This window comes from Micromesistius poutassou (genome assembly GCF_964030765.1).
Source record: "Micromesistius poutassou genome assembly, chromosome: 13".
Taxonomy (NCBI): domain Eukaryota; kingdom Metazoa; phylum Chordata; class Actinopteri; order Gadiformes; family Gadidae; genus Micromesistius; species Micromesistius poutassou.
Genome location: NC_140283.1, coordinates 5,986,356 through 6,009,377, shown reverse-complemented (window position 1 = coordinate 6,009,377; position 23,022 = coordinate 5,986,356). Strand labels below are relative to the sequence as shown.

General features: G+C 47.0%; 1 protein-coding gene across 1 annotated transcript in view; it reads left to right on the top strand.

Annotated features, from left to right (window-relative positions):
• Positions 1–370: 370 nt before the first annotated feature.
• necab2 (N-terminal EF-hand calcium binding protein 2) overlaps positions 371–23,022 on the top strand; it is a gene marked incomplete at both ends in the record, with an annotated part of 55,658 nt that continues 33,006 nt past the window's right edge. The window contains 3 exons of the mRNA XM_084477848.1: positions 371–706; positions 5,068–5,092; positions 21,428–21,536. Coding sequence (XP_084333974.1) covers positions 371–706; positions 5,068–5,092; positions 21,428–21,536 — 470 coding nt within the window. The remainder of the gene's footprint in view (positions 707–5,067; positions 5,093–21,427; positions 21,537–23,022) is intronic.

The window sequence follows — 23,022 nt, the reverse complement described above, 5'->3', positions numbered from 1 at the left end:
ATTAGTCTACTGGTACACAAAGTGAGCAGACCCACAACAGTTATGAGCGACACCTGTGTTAGTCTTACGAAGATACCTCTGGGCAGGGCTGCATTGAATAAAGCTGGGAACCATTTATTATACTCAAAAAGTACATTTACATGAAAAGGCTACTTGATGACAGTAACTCAAGTGTAGTTAGTGAGATGGATAGACAGATGGATATATATATAGAGATATAAATATATATAGATATAGCGATAGAAAGATGGATAGATGGAGTGGATGTGTGTTGGGGTGTGTGGGTGTGTTTTCGGGGTCGATGATGTAAGAGGGGAGGGGTGCGCCTTTCCCCCCATAGAGCGCACCATGCACGCTACGCAGCAAAAGGATGTGTGAGCAGGCAGCGCGCTATTGCAGGGACGGCGTCCACAAACTGCTCAACAAAGAACAAGCCAAACTCCGGGCCCAGGACAGCAAAGACCAGCCACCCAAACCCGAAGCCGACCTGGTGCTGGAGAGCGAGTCCGCGACGGCAGCACAGTCCGGAAACAGCGGCGCTCAGCCCGGTGGTATCGACGGGCTCGTCCGCTGGATCGTAACCAAGATGAGTGACAACAAGAACATCTCCAGCCGGGAATTCGCCGGCAGCAGGGAGGAGGTCGCCGTGGCTCAGGAGCATTTTTACGCTCCTGAACCGCGCAAAGGCATCGCCGTCATTCTAGACGTGAGTGTTGAATCTGTAATCTATACGGACCTGTGGTTCGCTTCTCTGCTCACGGGTGCTGCCGGACAGACTGACTGACTGAGGCACCGGTGTGTTCAAAAAACGAGAACTTGTGCGCAAAGACGCACGGCTGTCTGTTGGCAAAAAGGTTGCGCTGCTGCGTTGACGCGACTAAAGTGGTGAGAAGCTGGCCGAAGTGTGAATGACATGAGGCACTAAACGTCACACATTAAACAAGCGATTTGCCCAAATCCAAATGAATCAAAAACTGGCAAAAAAATGTTTCCCTCTTTATGCGTCTTCTAGGCTCCTTGACAGAGGAGACGTAGAAGACTCCTACTCACTTGCTGGGCTATTACGTAATAATCGCACTAAAACTAAATCATAAGGGTAACATTATACCGGCAGTTCCTCCCCGCTATCGGGCTGGGCTGCATATCGATCCCTGTGAACTGATGTTCCACCGTGCATCTCAGTGTCGGTCTACGTACCCGTCGACTGCTGCTCGATCTTTTCATAGGCTAAAGCTTTTTTTTTTTCTTTTTTTTTAAACAAATGTATAGTCCAAGTTATTGATCCATTTGTCCCTATATGTTTACTCGTCTAAACACATGACATTACCTCGGATAGTATAGCACTAGGTCGGCCTGTGTTTCAGATCTCCGTGTCGCTGGTGGTGGAGGAGGACGCAGCCTACTACTGTAGTAGAATTGAATAATTTATGAAGCTTCCCCACTTAGCGTTGCAATCATAGCGCGCAGAATGCACTGCTGAGGCTGCGTCCATAGTGTATCGATTAGGATGGCGATCACAGGGTTCAATGGACATCGATTATCGTTTTTTTTCCTTAATCAAAACTTTTTCGCACACTCGTGCTGTTTTTAGGGGGTTTACAACTTTGCAGGAAATGAGTTCAGTCGCATCATTGACCCAAACCTAGATATCTACTTTTAAGAGAAGGAGAAGGGGCATGGAAACTAATTATGCTCTAGACCTGCAGGGCTTACAATATCCTACTAAAATAATAACGGTGTGTGTGTGTGTGTGTGTGTGTGTGTGTGTGTGTGTGTGTGTGTGTGTGTGTGTGTGTGTGTGTGTGTGTGTGTGTGTGTGTGTGTGTGTGTGTGTGTGTGTGTGTGTGTGTGTGTGTGTGCGTGCGTGTGTGTCTGTGTGTGTGTGTGTCTGTGTGTGAGAGAGAGAGAGAGAGTGTGTGTGTGTGTGTGTGTGTGTGTGTGTGTGTGTGTGTGTGTGTGTGTGTGTGTGTGTGTGTGTGTGTGTGTGTGTGTGTGTGTGTGTGTGTGTGTGTGTCTAAAATAAAGTTTAAATGAGTATTAATAAAATAATTGCACTCGGTTCACTGATGTTTCAATGTTGATGGTCCACATTGGAAATCCCGAAAATGGTCAATGGGTTTCAAGTTTGTCACCACTTTCTCCTTTCTCAAAGGGAGGCACTGAAAATGGCACTTGGCCAGAAACCAACTGTATAATTACCATAGTATTACTGCAATATCCACTCATGATTCCTTGGATATCCAGTGACATTGACATGAATCGAGTGACTTCCATATGCGTTATGGATCTGGTGGTAGAGAAGACCTCACTTTTATTTGGTTGGGGAACATTTACATAAGGAATAATGGGTTTTATGAGGCTATAAAAGAGGGCTGTAATCTCAGCCTCATGGCGGGGATCCTCCTCTCATACATTGACAGAGGAATGGAGTTTTCTTCTGTTTATGAGTCATTTAAGTTCTAATTCGTTTTTATTTTGAGCTTGTTCTGGACTATTATATATTTATTATCCATAGCCTCCTTTTCACCACGTTGAGGTGACGGAAACTAGAATTCTGCATGAAATGCAACATATTTTCAGTTCCGATTTTGTTTTGAATTTACCATGATTTCAACTGCGCTCTCCTCTGCAAAATCAACCCTTGCTCCGCGCATTTTACTCTCAAGCGCGTTTTTCCCGATTGTCACGAACCTTTTAATGCCACGTCTTCGGCTGACCTTTGGGTTTGTTATTGAACACATGCTTATTATCATTATTAACTTGGAGGACTCTAGCTCCTTGAAAGATTTCCATTTTCTGTAATCATTCTAGATTCCCAATGGGTGTGTGTGATGTGCGTGTGTGTGTGTGTGTGTGTGTGTGTGTGTGTGTGTGTGTGTGTGTGTGTGTGTGTGTGTGTGTGTGTGTGTGTGTGTGTGTGTGTGTTTCTCTCGCTCCTCCCCGCCCACTGTTCACGCTCCCATCCCAGCCTTCATTTTTCACTTGAGTTTGAGTATAAAAATGGCTGAAGATAAGGGAAAACACGCTCTTGAGTTCGCATATAAATCATTGAAATGAATGAAGCAATTCGATTTTCAGCAGTTGGTTTTTTTAAATGTTACGGTCCACTTTACACACGTGCGTGTATGAGAGAGAGTCCCCGAGTGTTTGTGCGTTAAATGGTGTGAAACCGGGTCGCTGCCTGGGTCTACCCGTCCTCTTTCAACTCTGATCCATGACTGAAGGATGTGACAGCCTACCGCACCTGCTGGTATCTAGGAGTAGCATGTCATCTTTCTCTCTCTCTCTCTCTCTCTCTCTCTCTCTCTCTCTCTCTCTCTCGCTCTCTCGCTCTCTCCGAAATGAATAACGTATTAGGAGACTGCATAAAATCATAGGATTATATTCGTAGGCCTATATCTCAAACACACACCATTGCACATTGTAGTTCATTTAAATAATTATTCCTCTGGCAAACTCTTAATAAAATGAATTAGCCTACTTTTTGCCGACTCAAAGAACAGAGCCGGTCTAATTCTATCTCTTTCATATTTATGACAATGCATCAATGATGTTGTATCCGGCTGCTTTCAATAATTGCCTATACACCAATACTTTATAATAAATATATATGTATATAAACTCCTGCATGCAGTGCTCTTCTTTCAGTTGTCATCCCGTATAACTGGCTTCACAAATCATCCAGACAAAAGAGAAGCGCTGTACTTCAGTAGTTGCTGTCAGACGGCAGCGGGAGCAGGGAGGCCATCATTTATACAGGAGGCCTTTATATTGCTGGCTAAGCTTGGCTCCTGGGGAGCCCAGGTGTATGTAGGTTAGTAAAAAAAGAATGGTAGTCCAATAAATCATGTGACGAGCGCATTGATTATGTAAGATGCTTTACCGTGAGGAGCAGATCTAGGGTCAGGGTTAAAAGCTTTAAAGGATAACTTTTGGATTTTTCCTAACCTGGACCCTATTGTTCTATTATTTTGGATCTAAGTCACTATATTCTACAAAATTGTGTTTAAAGGGTTAGGGTTATTTTTCCAGTATTGGGTATAGGTCCAGTTCAGACCAAATCGGGCATTGCAGCCATTCCCACAAACTGCCTCTGCCATGTGGGAGAGTCCCTTCATGGCCACTTTGCGTCAGGTTGTGAGTTTAAACCACTCTTTCTGACAGAGGTGTACAGCTCTGGAAAGGACAACACGTGGCCTTCAGTCTCTCTTCCATCATGCTACGCAAACATTCCATGATAAAGGTTATGTGATTGGCCACCGCGGCATGACGTCGGTTGCGTTTCTCCAATAGTCGATTCTGTTTAAACTTTTCACTGAATGTGGCCTTCATGTGGCCCCCACTGCCGCAGCTAAACGCACTACCCCCGTTCGAATGATGGTGAAACTGGAGGTTCCAATCTAGTCACTTTAGAGCCCTATGTCTGGCTCTAGGAGACGTCTCTAGTCACTTTAGACCCCTACGTCTGGACATAGGAGACGTCTCTAGTCACTTTAGAGCCCTACGTCTGGCTCTAGGAGACGTCTCTAGTCACTTTAGAGCCCTACGTCTGGCTCTAGGAGACGTCTCTAGTCACTTTAGAGCCCTACGTCTGGCTCTAGGAGACGTCTCTACTCACTTTAGAGCCCTACGTCTGGCTCTAGGAGACATCTCTAGTCACTTTAGACCCCTACGTCCCCTACATCGCAGCCACCAACGGGCTGCGATGGCTGGAGCGCTCTCACTTAATGCTGGAGCTCATTAGTCACTGAGACCCGGTCCGATGGGAGAATAAGGTTCAGGTGGAAACATCCAGATGTCATCCTTTTAAGAATTATCACAATTAAAGAACCTACAAAACCTACAAAAGCTAAATGTACAATTTAAATTGTTCAAGTGTTGTTAGTGCTGACTGTTTTAAGATAACATTTTTCTAACCCCTGGAGGGGAAATTCACGGGTTCACACCAGCGAAAGTGTACAGAACAGTGCAAATCCCAAATATAAGCTTAACAGAAACAACATACTGCATACTGCAATATCTTCCAAATAACTAACACTGCTCTCTCCTCTGCTTTTTCCTCATCAGATATTCCGAAGAGCTGATAAAGACGGTAAGTCATCCAGGATTTGTTTTCCATAAAGTAAAACATAAAGAAGGCATATTTAATTTAAGTGCCCTATGTTGTGACTCCTTCCTATGCAGAATAAAACTTTCCCAATGGTCATGGCACCCCTGCTTAATTCTGCAGTATTTTCACTCAATACTGATATGATGTAATGATATGACTATGATGATATTGGGGTTTTTGGTTTAGAAAACTAATTCATTTAGCAGCATGTGCATAATCTTGCTAGTATTATGTTGGATTGACTATGTACACAACACACTGGTTGCAAATAGTCTCTCTGGTTACTCTCTCTCTCTCTCTCTCTCTCACACACACAACACACACCACCCAACCCACCACCATTAGCCCCTCAGTGGCGGTGTCGATGCTCTTTAACTCCACCATCACCGAGGTGGAGTCCACCAGATCACACATTTTGTCAGTGCCGCGACAGTCCGAACCCTCCCAGGATCCTTTGCAGCACATGGAACACGGCGCCCACGGTCATCACAATACCATGTGTCCGGGACGCCTAACCCTCGGACGGGGGTATTGAGTAAACCGATACTCTGACGTAGCTTCACAATCCACTTTCTCTCAGACGCCGCAGTCAACCGCTGTCCAGTCAGAGCTCCACACACAAACCACGCCGCCGGTGCCCCTTTTTCTACTTACTTCAGTAACAATGATAAAAGGGAGGACTACTATATTGACCATCATATTGTACAAATGACCTCGTAAAAAAAGCTGCTTTGGGTTCACTGGCTCTCACGTTACTTTACGTTGCGTAAAGTGGTATGTACGCAACGTGATATGAACATGAGCTCGGTATCAGGTCTGAGAACTGGTATCGGTATCGGTGCGTCCCTATTATATATCCTTATATCCTTATACAAAAAGTAAGCATGGTAGAAGGAAGGATCCTTCCACCATGCTTACTGTTTCACAGGATAAAATCAAAGCTTAACGAGCTGATCTTTCCAACAGACCAGATGGGCGACTGCTTATGTCCATGTGCTTGTGTGTGTGTGTGTGTGTGTGTGTGTGTGTTTGTGTGTGCGTGACCATTTTTTCTTAAACTTAAACCTCCTCTATATGTGTTGATCACCATACAACTGCAGTCAGTGAGAGAGACGTGTTTGTGGACACGCTTATGGTCGGGTTCTGCATAGAACAGGATGCGGTTAGGTAACCGAGGTGAGGGGGACAAAGAGAGAGGGTCTGTTAGAGAGAGAGGGGGAGAACATACATTGTTGTTCTGTAGGAATAGGATTATTTGATGTGTGGAGCTCTATGGAGAGAGAGAGAGAGAGAGAGAGAGAGAGAGAGAGGGGGGGGGGGGGGGGGGGGCGGTTGTGAAAAGGGTGAAACATAAGAGTATGAGGAGGAGGGAGAATGGTGCGAGGTTCACAGGGATAGATAGAAGGGAAAGAGATGCGGGGTGAGAGATGGGGGGAGAAAGAGTATGTGAGAAAGAGAGAGAGGGAGAGAAGACAGAAAGAGGAGGTTTAACAGGGCAGCAGGCTAATGAGGAAAAAAGGAACGAGCGTTTAGGGGGGAAGAGGAGAGCGAGGAAAGAGAAGGAAAAACGAGTATGTTGTATGTGACAAGTGGGCAGTAATGGAGATTTAATTGGCTCTGTTCTATCCAGCCTCCTTTGTGTTGTGTGTGTGTGTGTGTGTGTGTGTGTGTGTGTGTGTGTGTGTGTGTGTGTGTGTGTGTGTGTGTGTGTGTGTGCGCGTGCGTGCGTGCGCGTGCGTGCGTGCGTGCATCACAGCATTAAAGGAAGTGATCAGTGTGGGCAGTCAGCCTGTCCAACAGCATCATTTAAATATACAGTACTATCCCATATTCAGAGGATAATTCTGGATTTTTCAACCAGGACTACATTTTCCCATCATTCTGGGTCTCCGTTTTCTCATAAATCAGACTTCAGATTAACATCTAAAGTCTGATGGCAGACCAGCTCAAGTCTTATTGAACGGGGCGTTTCCCTTTCTTTCGCCTACAGTTCGTTTCAACCAATCATTCTGAAGGTGCTACTTACATAAGTTGGATCTGCACTGGAAACAACCTGACCTGCACAACAGTTCTGATATGAAAGGGACTGTCAAACTCACATTTCTTTTTTTATGTCTGTCAATTATGCTGTCATGGCTTAGATCTTAAAACAAGATCCTCCTCCCCTCTCCTCTCCTCTCCTCCCTCCCCTCCACTCTGCTCCTTCCCTCTCCTCTCCTCCCTCTCCCCTCTCCTCTCCTCTCCTCCCTCCCCCCCTCTCCTCTCCTCCCTCCCTCCTCTCCTCCCTCCCCCCCTCTCCTCTCCTCCCTCCCCCCCTCTCCTATCCTCCCTCCCTCCCCCTCCTCTCCTCCCTCCCCTCTCATCTCCTCTCCTCCCTCTCCCCTCTCCTCTGATCCCTCCTCTTGTCTACTCTTATATCCCCTCTCCTCTCCTCCCTCTCCCCCCTCTCCTCTCCTCTCCTCCCTCTCCCCTCCCTCTCCTCTCCTCTCCTCCCTCCCTCTCATCTCATCCCTCTTCTTGCCTACTCTCATCTCCCCACTCCTCCCCCCTCTACGCTCATCTCATCTCCAATTTCTCTCCTCTCCTTCTTCACACTCATCTGATCTCTCCTCTATTCTCCTCTCCTCCTTTCCTCTCCCGTTCTCACAATCCGTCTCCACTGTGTGTGTATGTGTATGTGTGTGTGTGTGTTTCTGCTAATTATCTCCATTGTGAGTTTGAGGGAGACAGAGAGCAGATGGGAGTGCAGGGTGGTTTGTGTATCCACTGCACTAGGACTGCTGGAGTACTGGCTGCCTCACATTTAACAGGAAATGGAAGGGCTGCCAGGATGCACACCGCAGGGGGAGCTCAGCTGGGGAGGTGTTGGTCCGTTTACGCCTTTTGTCCGATTCTGCTTCGTTAGTTGTTTAATTTCTGATGCATTGCAGCCTGCGTAGGGGAAAAAGGGGAAAAAGGAGAAAATAAATCTGGCAGTTGGTGTTCAGTTTTAATTAATGTTGCGTTGTTTTGATGTGTTCATTACATCAGCAACGCCTCAGTGGTTGTTTGCTGCTGGGACTGCCAAAGCAAACCTAGAGATATGTGGAGATATGTTTATATCCTGATGCTGGCGACAAATATTGAAATCTGTAGTCACTTATTTGCTCATTTGTTGACAGCATAGAATGTGCATTATATTACCATCATTATTACTATATAATGAAGTGTTAAAACTGATGCGCACAGAGTAGTTGTAAGAGAGGGAAACTCTCTAACCATTCCAATGGACCGTTGGAATGGACAGAGAGTCAAAGACTGTGGACTCCCTGTTGACTCCCGCCTGGGTTATGAGTCAAAGCATTTCCATACGAAGAGATGCAAGCTGACTGCTGAGAGCTTGGAAGGCAATAGCGTGTGTGTTGTGAAGTGCATATTCTACGGAGCGACCCGGTGCACTAGAGCCGATGGCTCTCGTTAATCATTCGGTATGCAGTGTTGTGACTTTGCGGGGTCTGCAGGCTAAGCGACAGCCCGGGCCCGCCGTGGTCAAACTCCACTGCTTGGCTGCATAAACGTTTTACCTGCCTTGTTCAACAGAAGATTCAACAACGAGCAGGAAAGAAAAACAAAGAGAAGAAAAGAGAAAAATGTAAATTTATAGTAAAGTAAAGTAAAAGTAAATGACATGCAACACTCAAAACATGCAACTACATACAGTACGGGTAAAATGCATCTCTAACACTAAAACCTCAACACAACATCAAACAAATCAATTCAATGGACAGAGACATCCCCGGCACAATGTTAACCAGGTGGACACAGTGATCAGGGTGACGTTCAGTTTGGACATGCCGTAACCCGGAGAAGATGAGAAAAGATGAACAGAAATAAATGGAGAGCAGCTTGAGACGAAGACGGAGAGCGAAATGAAAGATTAGTCGTAGCTGGATCACGACGGATCTATGTAGCTCATGGTTTATTCAGTGTGCAGAAGATGAAAGCTGCTGAATCACAGGCTTTGAGAATCTAAAAGAGTGACCATGGTCCACTTATCCTCGCTCTCCATTCACAAGTTCCCTTAATAGAGGAAGAAGTCTTCAGACTTCTGAGCCTTTCCCCCAAGTTAGGAACTGAACTTTCTTCCACGGACAAGGTGCCTTCTGATATTAGCCTTATGTGGATGAAAAATAAGTCCTCCACTAACTATTCATCCTACCAGTCAGTTTGTTAGTCAAACATGAAAACAGTTTGTACTCTGCATGTGAGTCCATGGTGAAGTTGCTGTTAAATGGTTGGAAAGTATCAGGAGGCTAACCAGTGTCAACAATTCGGTGGTTCTCTGTTGAAGTCAGCATCCAAGCCACTCAAGCAGTGATTAGAACTCCATGATCTGTAGGCAAAGAGAAGCCTGCATGACAATGCTCCAGAAAGAGAGAGAGAGAGAGAGAGAGCATGAGGGGAGCCATGGTTTGACTGTAACAGGCACACGAGAAGACAGCAGAGTGTGAAGAAGGAGAAGTCGAGTAGGATGAAGTAAACAGCCAAGAAGCACAATGTGTCCCAAAGATGACAGCAAGGTTTGTGTTATGTCGTCCCTGGGAGAATCGCAAGGAAACAAATTACTCAGGATTTGGGACTTCTGTGCTTTCGTTACATAAGTGGCTTCCCTCCACTTATGTTAACCTATATCTGCTGCTGCTCCACATCCCTAGAGGAGATCCCATACACATATCAAACACAGCTGCTTTTAATTAAGGTGCTCTCTATGCTAAACTTAACGATTGCATTGTTGAATAACAATTGAGTATGTCTTATGTGGAGTGTCCCACTCAACTGATGACACACTGATGACACAGAGGCTGAATTCATAGTCTAATGTCAATGCAGGATATGGCCCATTGATACCACTCTTAACATTGTTGGATACAATCAGGGACTTTTTACAGCTCAGTTTACAATCCGTTGGTGAGTTATAGCTTTGCATGAATAAAACACTAATTGTGTGCGTGTGTGTGTGTGTGTGTGTGTGTGCTTGTGTGTGTGTGTGTGCTTGTGTGTGTGTGTGTGTGTGTGTGTGTGTGTGTGTGTGTGTGTGTGTGTGTGTGTGTATGTGTGTGTGTGTGCGTGTGTGTGTGTGTGTGTGTGTGTGTGTGTGTGTGTGTGTGCGTGCGCCCGTTGCCACATGCCAAAATAGCTTTTTAATTGTGTGTCTGTGTTTTTTTTTTTTAACTGTGAGGCCAGTGTTTAGTGGAAGGTGAAGTTCCTCTCAGGCTCAATTAAAGCCCAACGGGATGTTCAACTCTCCCTCCCCCACCACTCCTAGCTCCTCCTCCTCCGAGGACCCGGTTAAGTGCCCTGGTGGGCCTTAGAGGACAACTCCATGGTGAGGCACCGAAGCCTGAGTCTGTGCAGCCAATCACCTCCACAGCGGGCAGCCTCGCCACGCAGTGCCGGGGATACGAGAGGGAAGGAGAATAGAGGAGAAGAAAGGAGAATAGAAGAGAAGAAGTAGAGGCTGCCATATCCGGGCTCCTTAGAGGGAGTGGTGGGGCCTGGGGGAAGGCATTATTCAGCACCACATTCCCATGGAATTGGATCAAAGACTGGGAGTCAGGATGGCCTTTTGAAGGCATTTCCCTCCCCCTACCCTTCCACCCCTTCGTCCATGCTGCCTTAGAGGCCTACAGTCCTTTCATTGAGAGCCAGACATCATCACCTTGAGATTCAAAAGAGGAGCATTTTGTTTAGCATGCCAGGTATGCAAAGGTAGCAGTGAAGGAAATGTGGAATTCATATCTTCGAGAAGGTTGAAGAATTCCCTTGAATAAAACGGATACGATTTAGATTTTTCATAAATTTTTACGAAAAAAGCATGTTAACCATATATTCTTATGAATATAGAAATTAAGATTCAGCTCTTTGGATGTGAATGAGGACATGAGTCATCTTCATATGACAATAGCTAGTTACTACACATTTTCTGAGTAGGATACTGATTCACAGTATTTCAGGTGATTGTAATCACATCCACCGGGTCCCCTTCACGGACGTTGTGCGATTGAGGAGATGTTTGTGTCTTTTCCCCACAAAGATCAATGACAGACACTGATTTTGGACAGGACGTCATCTCCTCCCAATCAACCATTCTTGTTTCTCCTTTGATACGGCTGCTCTCTCTTCCAACACCACCATTCAGAGTAAATCCATCACTCCCCGGCCCAATCACCAGCAATCAGCTCTCCTTTCTCACTCCCCATATCTCTCCCCCTGCTTGACTTCTCCTCCCCAATCCCCCCATCCCTCCCCCCATCTCTCCCCCTGGTGGACCACTCCTCCCCCATCTTCCCCGGCACATATCTCAAGAACACCTTGCAGGCCATTACAGCCTGCAGTGTTTCTGCAATGGCAATGCGGCGGTCAATGCAGCCCACCCTTCACCCCGCCCCACACTGCTGCATCAAGCTGTAACCAAACCTCCACTGACCCTCCATCCCTTTTGGGATGACAGACCATTACCAGCCATCTCGCTCTCGCTCTCGCACTCTGTCTATCTTGCCTGCTTTTCTCTCTCTCTATCATTTTCTCTCTCTGTTTCTCTCTCTCTCACTCAATCTCTCTCTCGCACACACTCTCCTCCCTTATATCTTGGTTTCACCGGCAGTTTTCTTCCATCCTCCTTTAGCTGACCATCCCTTCATTTCGGTCCACTGGTTCCCCCCTCTCTATGCCCCCACTGGCCCCTGGGTCCTGTTCCCAGTCCGCCATGCCTTCCCCCCTCTCTCCAGCGGTCGGCAGACAGGATGCTGGGTTGGAGGTCGTTTCTCTGTTGACCAGGCGTTGAGTTTTACACTGCCAGCCCTTATGCCCCACGGTTAATTTGAACATAGCTTAAGGTATAATCTTTGTTCTACCATAACCTTCCAATATCCTGGCTTTAAAGGATTTTGCAGGGCTTGTTAAGACCCCAAGTTCATTGTGTACATTGTCTATCTGGAGACGTAAGTCAGACATGGTTCAGCTTTAACTCACCCCCCCAGTTGGCGGCCAATGACATTGATTTCAAACAGTGTGTAGGAGCCCCCATAGCTGTAGCTTTGTTTTGTTCAGCTCAAAGCAGCTGCCTGGCTGTGTAGTGTGAGAGAGAGAGAGAGAGAGAGAGAGAGAGAGAGAGAGAGAGAGAGAGAGAGAGAGAGAGAGAGAGAGAGAGAGAGAGAACGTAATTGGGTTGTTTGTGTCAGAAGAATGGAAAAGGTTGATACCAAAAGAAAAGACGTAGAAAATCCCAGGTTGAAGTGAGTCAGGCTGGAAGCACAAGCCTGTAATCAGAAGGGCCACAAGTATGCTACTCATCAATTCACTGACCTTTGAGTTCACACACACACACACACACACACACCCACCCACACACAGACGTTGACCTTCTTGCTGACATCTAAGCAGATGAGCAGTAATCAGATCAGAGGTGGATTGTGTTCTAGAGAGATTACACTCGCCAAACACCCGGCAGGTGTGTGTGTGAGTGTGTGTGTGTGTGGTTGTTGCATTATATTAGTTGAACCCATCATGTCTATAAGTGAATGAGGTTGTTGCCAGGTTCCAGTACACAGGTCTTTCCCTTGAAACCTTACAGAGGGATGCTCGTATGCAGGCTACTGGTCCAGGCTCTAACCAGACGACCAGCTCTGGGTCTAGCGAACATAAAACCCATTGACGACAGTACAATTAGTCACCAATGACAGCAGCATCTACCCCTCCAGTGGTTCTACGACAGCTACCCTCCCTTCCCTCTTGAACGCCACGGGAGAGTGGCAGTGTGTACCTGCTCCAGTCTGCTCCGCTGGCGACAAAACTCACTGTCAGATGGCGGAGGCGGTTGCCATGGGGAGGCTGCCGACGGTGAGGGGTGGCTACACCCCGGGTAGCTGTGTTTGTTCTCCTGCCTCCGAGAGCTTCGTGGTGCGAGATGACGGCTGAGTGGCACTGCCTCGTTCCACCGCGACTCACCGCTAATGAGCGATAATGTGGGAGCTTGTATGGGTGTGTGTGTGTGTGTGCATGTGTGTCAGTGCATGTGTGTGTGTGTGTGTGTGTGTGTTGGCGTGTATGTGTGTGTGTGTGTGTGTGTGTCTGTGTGTGTGTGCGTGTGTGTGCATGTGTGTGTGAGTTTGTGAGTGTGTGTGTGTGTGTGTGTGTGTGTGTGTGTGTGCGTGTGTGTGTGTGTGCGTGTGTGTGTGTGTGTGTGTGTGTGTGTGTGAGAGTTCAGATCTCCAGGGGGTCTTACCTCATGACATTTAGAATGCGTAATTAACACAGCGCTCTCTGCATGCAGGCCAGTGTGGGTTGAGTGCAAAACGAAGAAAACAGAGGAATGGGCTTTGGGAATTGAATCAGCTGAGGAAATCACACACTTGTAAATTTACACATAATAAATTGTAATCCATTCAAACACAGAATTGTGTGGGCCTAATGCAAGAAACAATTCAAAGTAGTTTCCTCTTTCTTTGATTGATATTTCTTTGATTCTTTGATATTGGTCCATTAAGTCATAAAAACCCTTGGATGATATTGCATTCAGCTTCTGAATCGGTTGCTGCTCTTAGAGGGTTAGATTAGGTTAGACTAGGTTAGGTTAGGGTAGGTTAGGCTTCCATTGGCTGCTGCTATGAGAGGACTAGGTTAGGCTAGGTTAGATTAGGCTGGTTTAGGTTAGGCTAGGTTAGATTAGGCTGGTTTAGGTTAGGCTGATTTAGGTTAGGCTAGGTTAGGTTAGGCTAGGTTAGGATAGGTTAGGCTAGTTTAGGTTAGGCTAGGTTAGGTTAGAATAGGTTAGGCTTCCATGGGCTGCTGCTCTGAGAGGGTTAGGCTAGGCTAGGTAAGGTTAGGTTAGGTTAGGCTAGGTTAGGTTAGGTTTCCATGGGCTTCTGCTCAGAGAGGGTTAGGCTAGGCTAGGCTTCCATTGTGTTTTTTTGGGATTCCATTTTCATGTCAAACCGTTTTCTTTTCTCCTCAGTAACTACGCGTCCCTCTGCTCACAGCCTTTACAGCATCACAATTGTTTTGCCCTTGCTTGGTATGACTGTCCTGTGCCCAGTGCTGCCGCTCTGGGAGACAGTTGACATTGTTAACGTTTATTGAACAGTCCCTCGATGTCACAGCTGCTGGGCTTCTTCTACATCTTACTGACTTGTCTCAGCGCTGTCCCTCCGGCTCTTGGCCATGTGCCAGAGTATTTGCACGCTGTACCAGACCTGCCCTTAAAGTGTTTAGGGGGCGTTACCTACCAAAAACAAACTATCGCCACGCATCTCCAATTAGTGCTCAGTGGGAGTCATCGTTCAGCCCACAGGAGAGACCTGAATGGTTACTGTTGGTGCATCTGGAGTTGACTTCTGGTTTCTCTCAACAGAAAAGTAGATAGTATATAAATTAATTATAGAACAGTGAGCTGCATGAGGCCCATTGTTACATTTCCTTTTGCTGAAGAGTCCTACTGTGACCGGAAGAGGAAAGGAATAATCAGTTAAGTGATCAGCTTTTTGGCTCCGTGCTGTGCACTTAACTTAAAAGCCATTCATTTCTTAATTCACTTCCCCTGTGTGGAAGTGGGTGGACCCTTGTGTTAAATCAGTACATATTTTCCTGCTTCATTACATGTAATGAATGAATAGAAGTGTAGCGTTTGTGCACTTTAGTATTGGAATTAAGTGGTGATTGGCCCATATCATCAATCACAGTGATAACCTGGTTACCATGCTGTATGAACCATATTATATGCTCTTCTTTCCTTTGTCAATCTCTCAGAACATAAGGGCTTGATACACTGGAGCAAAACTATCGAAACGAAATGGACACAAAAAAGCAATTTTGGCCCACATAATACTGCAATGTTGACGATCATCTTGCCTTGCCGTTTGGGTTGGTGGACAACACTAAACGTGATGCGACTGGGAAAAAGCAGGGGTACACACATTAAGACTACTTTCTGATTATCTGCGCCTTCTCTGAAATCTCGCCAAATCTCACGGGGACAAGCAAACTCATGTAGAGGGGATTGAGGTCCGCAAACTAAATTTGTATAATAGCTGATGGATTAATCAACACCTCTGTAATGAACGTCATCTCTATTGAGACATTTCGAACACCTTTTCATGGCTGCATTTGTGCAGGTTTAATCAAAATAACTGGTTGCTCTGGTAGTGAAGAAGCAGTTCAAGCCAATCAAAATGGGTTTAAGTGTGATTATCAACATTTGAATCCAGTTATCTGAGTCATCCGTTAAATCCGCTGTTAGTTTTTTCAGATTGGCGGTTGCCAACTTTATTGGCGATTTCAGTCTCAGTCCCCCCCACACTAACCGTGAGTCAGGACTGATATTATCAAACTGGTTCTCAAAAACAATCTTTGTCCTCCTGACTCTACAGTACAGGTAAAATAACAGCCAACTTCAGCTCCGATCAGTCCCCCCCCCCCTCCCCCCTTTCCCCAGCAGACTCATTATCGGTGGGTTTGTTGCAGAGTGGGTAGGGACCTTCACCTCTTACCTATATGAAAGTGAAACAAACAGGAGCCCCTTCCTCTGCTCGGATCAGCATTGGAGCACCTTTAGGGGGCTAGGATAGCATATAGCAGGGGGCTTAGTGGCAATGATGGATCCTAGGAAGCTACCAGCGCAGTGACGCATTTCTGGGTCATTCATCCGAAATGTTACACTGGTTCATTAGATCCTTCCGCTCGGATCAAGGCACTCCCCAAGAAATGAAGACGTGGGCTTAGAGGGACAGAGGAGGATGAGCAGGCATTCAAGGAGCATGAAGCAACGCTTCCCTGCACCTCCTTGTTTAAAGCATCCCCCCCATCTCTCCCCTCCTCCTCTTCACCATGCAGGTTGAGGTCTCCTCAGAGGGAACGGGCGGAGACTCCCTGCTCTCCCAGGGCTCTGTTAAGAAAACCCACTCCGTCCCTGGGCATTGTGTCCCGGTCTGTTTACAACAGTAGAGATCAATTATGAAGTCTTCTTTCAGCAAACAGATTTCAGTCAGTTGTGACGAGGAATGGCCTCACAACCGGTTAGTGAGGGCAAGAAATCAATTTCCGGTGTGGACAGACCATCAAACCTGTAATCGGAAGGCCAAGGGGCTAACGAGAGAGGCTGATGCACTCTCTCGTCTGTTTTCGGCCTCTGACAATGATGACAACCCACACAAGCCAAGCTTGAGCCAGGAGTACTCCATCCACAGTCCAACGGGGCAAATTCAAAAGAGGGAAAGACGTTGCTAAGAGCATGGCGCTGCCTTGGTTTCCTCAAACCCTAACAAACTGGAGGTCTATGCTTGTGTGGGCCTGTGAGTATCTGGAGGTCAGATGGGTGAGTAGCCACCAATCTATTCTGACCAGCAGATGGGTGCAGGCCCATATGTGATGCAGACCCAATGTGGTGCCCCTGGGCACTATACCTCAACTATACCCCCCACCCCCCCTTGTTGTTGACAGGGGGGGGGGGGGGGGGTGGTTAAGTAATGAATTGGGATATTTGATGGTTTGTCTGACCTTTTACATACATTCTTACAAACTGTAAGAATGTCTGTTTGCAGGGGTGTTCATGCACCCAATTTGTCCTGATGATAACAAATGTCAGAGATAGATAGAAAGATAAATACATTTTTTGACATTCAAATATATTACACTAATAACTCTCCATCTACAATCTCGCTGCAATCGTAACAAACCGAACAAAACCAGGTCTGAATATTCGTAAACACTCTTGACAATATGTTATAAATACACACACTCACGCATGCACACACACACACACACACACACACACACACACACACACACATATACACACACACACACACACACACACACACACACACACATACACACACACACACACACACACTGCTGTTGTGTACTTGTGCTTATCACATATCGCATCCCCGCCCTAGGACCCCATAGTTTGCTTAATACTGTAAAGGAGCGGCGGTGGATGGTGGTGTTGACGATGACCACGATGCTGGGATGAGACCATATCCACAGGCAGTTGTGAGGACTTAGCCTGTTAGTGGGGCTGTACCCTGCAGGGCCAAGACACGGCTTCCCCTCTCTGATACAAACAGAATCTGCTGGAGGGAGATCCACTGACAGTGCATTGTTATATTAACCGTATCAAGAAAAACTGTCAGTCCACCGTTTTGAAGATTTGAGGCTTTGAAGCTTTTAAGCTGCAGCTCCTGCACCCATACGGTGTGTGTGTGTGTGTGTGTGTGTGTGTGTGTGTGTGTGTGTGTGTGTGTGCGGGTGTGAGTGTGGGTGGAGGGGGTGTGTGTGGGTGTGGGTGTGGGTGTTAGTGTGTGTATGTGTGGGTGGAGGGGGTGTGTGTGTTGGTGTGTGGGTGTGAGTGTGGGTGTGTGTGTGTGTGTGTGTGCGTGCGTGTGTAGGTGTGTGTGTGTGTGTGTGTGTGTGTCTGGGGGGTGTGGGTGTGGGTGAGTGTGGGTGTGTGAGTGTGTGTGTGTGTGTGTGTGTGTGTGTGTGTGTGTGTGTGTGTGTGTGTGTGTGTGTGTGCGTGCGTGTACTGCCATGCAACCCCCTCAGCTTCTCCCTGATGATCAGATCACAGATGAAGACATACTGACCCCCAGCAGTATTTATCTCTTTCCATTCTCTTTATTCCTCTCTTCCGTTCTTCTTACAGTGCTACTGTGACAGAGAGAGCGAGAGAGAGAGGGAGCACATGATAGAAAGTATAATTAATTGTAACGATTGAATGCTCAGTGGAAATAAAGAGTGAGGAGTTTCATTAGTTCTGGCACAGGGAGGAAGTGGTGGGTGGAAGAAGTGAAGAAATTAAAGAACAAAGCCAGGAGGGAGCACAGGCTGGGAGAAGTTGACACGTATTTAGTCAAAAGGGAAGGGCTGAGAGAAGGGGAGGGATGGAGAGGAGAAAGGCCAAGGACCATCAGTATCAGATTGAGAGCTCCTGCTGGAAGCTGTGTGGATATCAGCACCAGGAAGTGGTTTAGTTTGGAGGGCGGAGGTAAGGTTCATCACCAAATACCAACTAACCGTAACAATACTACAATTATCAATTACAATTACAATCATTTAATAAATTATATAAATCATGTAAGTCAACCTGTTGAGTTGTGTTTTCCTACTACTTTAGCAGACCTCCTCTGTGTCTTGTATGCTATATTCCTCCTCTACCAAGGAGCATTTCTGTTCCATCTGTCAAGACATTTTTAATGAGCCCACCCCTAACAACCAGGTGCAGAGCCTTGTCCACCTCGCCATGGCAACCGATACCCACTAAATGGAATGTCAGGGGCTTCTAGAATAGTCTTCCAGGACTGTGTTGGCTTCGTACCATTTTAAATAAATCTGAAAAACACAGTTACTTAGCATTGGTAAATGACTAGCTTAGCTTGATTCTCTGTTGCTATAGTAGCCAAGCTAAGAAAACAAAAATGAATAATGTTGCCTTGTGATCATAAAGTCTGTTATTCCAGCACTCACAATTGCTAGGATAGGGGTGGTTGTGTGTAGCCAGGAGTGTGTGTGTGGTGTGTGTGTGTGTGTGTGTGTGTGTGTGTGTGTGTGTGTGTGTGTGTGTGTGTGTGTGTGTGTGTGTGTGTGCGTGGCTAGGAAGTGGGAAGGGAAGAGTGTGAAAGGGTGTGACATCCTTTGTGCAAAGCAAGGTGTCGCAGGGTGTCGCAAACCTGTGTTATTACCATCAGCGTTGGATATGGCCCACCAACATACAGGGTATTAAGAACGTGCCCCCTCACACACCCTCTACATACATAGTCCAGGTGCTTTATATATGTTTATATTTATTTACCCCATATTCACTGCACACAAACAGAACCCATCTCTACTAGGCGTCTTCCATGATACAGAGCACTCCCTACATTCCAAACAAGTCGTCTTCATCAGCATGAAGTGAGTTCATGAAGCTTTGCTGGCAAGGCCAACAGAAGCGATCCCCTTCAACGTCTTGTCCCTCTCGTCGGCTGCTATTTAGACTCAGGCTTCACCTGCGGACAATTACACACAAGAGCTTATCCTAGCCGGCCCAGTCCACACGACCGCCAGCTCAGACCGGAGCAGAGAGCCCGGTCTGCCTTCTCACTGGAGCGAGGGAGACAAGCGTCTGGCTCAGAATAGCAGGGGACCGGTCCAGCTCAGTGATTTGGAAGCGGTTCTCTCTGAGTGAGGCTGAGGAGCCCGGTGTCTTCTGGACCGTCGGAGCACAGCAACAAGGCGGCACGGAGAGAACCCTGGAGTACACGTGTCTCTGTCGTGCGCAGAGAGGATCACAGGCATAGACGTGTAACATAGGTAACCTAGATACAGCTAATGTAGACATACACGACAGACGTTGACAGAATGGATATAGATAACCTAGATACAGTTGACGTGGACATACACAACATAGACGTAGATAGCATGGACATAGATAACCTAGATAAAGATAATATAGACATACAAAACATACACATAGATGGACATCGATAACCTAGATACAGATAATAAAGATGTACACGACATAGACATAGATTACAGTGATATGGGTGACAGATAGATTAGATAGATATCATGTCGCCAATGACGCTCTCTCCCTAAACAAAGCATTATGTTCATGTATACGTGTGAGAGATCCATCCACACTCAGGCACACATTTCACACGCAGGGACCCAGTGCCCTGCTGATTCCCTTCTCACCCTCTATCTCCATCTCTCTCTATTGTTTATCATTAGTAGCGGGATTACGGAGAGGGATGCTGGGTTGTCATGGCAACAGTCCCCTTGCTTTGAGTTCCTACTGTCTAAGTGCCCGGGCTCCGGGTATCTCGGTAGGAGGGATGGTTTTTCCAGTTGTGATCGCACAGAATTTGAACGTGGCCGCAACACACCATCCAGGCTTGTTCAGTAAAGTGGGTCAGTGCTGAATTAAACTCCTCAGCTCCTACTCTAATGCTGCTGCTTCTGTATGGAGAGAGAGAGAGGGGGAGAGAGAGAGAGAGAGGGAGGGAGGGAGAGGGAGAGAGAGAGAGAGAGGGAGAGGGAGAGGGAGAGGGAGAGGGAGAGAGAGAGAGAGAGAGAGAGAGAGAGAGAGAGACATTGATTTTTAAACATAATGTTCCAACAGGGACAGAATAAACAAGTGGGAAAGGAGAAAGGGGTTTGTACCAGACAGACTTCTTCCAGACATTAGGGGGGGAGACCAGCAAGGTCATGAGCACCAATCGTTTAAGAGTTCTGAGTAGAGGTTGGGTTAAGGTGGGGGGATGAGGAGGACAGGTAATGGAGGGAGGAGGACTGAAGCCATAGAAGAGAAGAGCACATCTTGCATTCGGCACCACAGCGTAAAGCTAGGCTTCAGTTGAAAAGCCAGCCAGGAGATGAGCTGTGGATCACAGTCGCCTTTCAGAAAGCCAATCACCTTCTAGGTGATTGGCGCTTAGGAGAGTCGTGACGTCCGAAGTCTGCGCAGATCGGCGTTAGCATAATGCTTCTTCATAATAGTTAACTACTTTTAACGGCACCGACAATCCAAAACTTCAGTGGAAACTAGATGGAAAAATTGTGTAGGTCAAAACGTGACGCAGCTTTTACTTCTCCGCCACCTACAAAGTATGTTATGTACGATCATTCATAAACCCCATGTTATTTCCCATAGACATTTGACGGAGGGAACCGGGAGCCTCGGAGGCGGGACTTATTCTTCAGAGGTCTACAGGGTGCTGGCCGCTTTCTGGTTTCCTCTCACTGTAAACCTGCCGACCAATAGGGCGCTGGCTTCCCTCTGGTTCACTCTCACTGTTAACCTGCCGACCAATAGGGCGCTGGCCTCTATCTGGTGCACTCTCACTGTTAACCTGCCGACCAATAGGGCGCTGGCCTCTATCTGGTGCTCTTGTGTGCCACTCGGTGGAGGTTTGGGTCAAGTGAGTGATGGACCTGTGGGGTGAGCTGCTGCTGCTGGGCAGCACCTGAGCCGGGCCCAGTACACCGCCCTCTTATAGATCACACAACGCTCCACTCCTCCACGCTCCTCATCCACCCGGGCCGTGGTGGGGGAGCACACTACATCGTGTTTCTCTCAATGAGCTGGAGTGAACACGTCACCTCTGTGTCCACCACCTTTGACTGAGATGTATCACGCTTCACTCAGCTAATGGAGTGTGAATGTGAAGTGTGCCATTTTGTTTATCTCCCCAGGATGAGAGGGTTTAAATTAACTCCCTTCTAATGGAGTTAAATGAGGTCCATTAGGAGAATCCCAACCACAGCCACTGAACCACGCTGATATGAATGTGTTTGTGTCTCTAGATGATGGCAAGCTGTCTCTGGATGAGTTCCAGGCGTTCTTCTCCGATGGCACACTGAACGAAGAGGAACTGGAGAAGCTGTTCCACACCATCGACTCTGATAACACCAGGTCAGCACTCTGCACGCACACGTGTGTGTGTGTGTGTGTGTGTGTGTGTGTGTGTGTGTGTGTGTGTGTGTGTGTGTGAGCGTACGTGTGCGTGTGTGTGTGTGTGTGTGCGCATGGGCCTTTGTGTATTTGTTTGTTGTCATATCCCATCACCTTTGCTCATATTTATCAGTGTTAGTAATATTCATTCAGACATCAGCAGCTGGTGTGTTAGCGCTCTGCAGCTCGTTATCCATCATGTGTTATGATCATTGCGATAGAAAAGAGCCAAAATATTTAGTTAGTCAAATACACACAAACACTTCTGTCCATGCAAGCCATCTGGAACGGCCCACGTGAGGTTTTCCTCTGTATGTTGGTCCTTGTTGCCTCTCTATTTCCTCGCTAATGTCTTCATGCGTCCGTCTGACGGGCCCGGGGACAGCGGGCGCCCCTCTGCCTCCCGGTCCTCCCCACCTCGTCTCACTACTCCCGTTAGGACATCAATTCTTAAGTGTAATTAATTAGCCAATCAGCTCTCGGTTATCACCAGAATTGATCAGACACGGTGGAATGTGATTGGTCTGGGCTTTTATACAGCTCACTAGGACTTCATTCGTTTGAGCACTGTGGATTTTAAATGGAAGCAAATAGATTGCCGTTGGATAATGGGTAAATTGGATGGATTATGGGTAAATTGAATTAGCCTTGAGCCTGCCATCAACTCTATTAATCTTCTGTCTGCCATATTTGCCGCATCAGGCTTTGGAAGCCATCCCTCTCCATTAATCTGCCTCCACAAAGTACCTTTGCCAACTGTGTTTTTGTCATAAGCCATCCGTTTCTGAGAGTTCAAGCAAGGCTCCGGGCGTGAGGCCTTGTTGCCTGTCACCCAACCACACCACGCAATCGAGTCCTTTATTGTTAGAGAAAGCACAGTGTAAGCATTAAGGGATTAAAATCAACATGGATTGTTAGCTCCTCCTGCTCCACCCTTGTAGTCTGCTCACCCCTCTGCCTTCCATTTCTCTCCTTCTTTAATTCATCCGCCCTCGGTTCCCCCCACCACCAGCCCCAGGCATTCTACCCACCTCGTTGCCATTGTGCCTCTTCACCTCTCCCTCCTCCTCCTTTTATCTATCTCCCCCAACCGCTCCTCCTTTTACTCCATCACCTCGTCTTACCCCTCTCTCACAGCTTTTTCAATCTTCATCCTTTATCCTTACTCCTTCACTCCCACCCATCCCACCCATCCCTCCCCCCCTCCCCCCCTCCCCGTCCTTCAGGGAGAGTTAGTGAAGGATAGAACGACATGGGTGCCTTGAAAAGATGTGAGTTGTTGGGAGTGCTTTGTGGCAGAATGTAATCCCTGCCAAACAGACCCCCATGCCGTGAGCAGCAGGGTGATGATCACCGCCGCTGGATTCTGACTTCTGTCTTCTGTTAGAGAGACCCCCGATGCCCTACTCACTGTTTTGTTTTGTTTGCCTCACTCACACTCTTTATG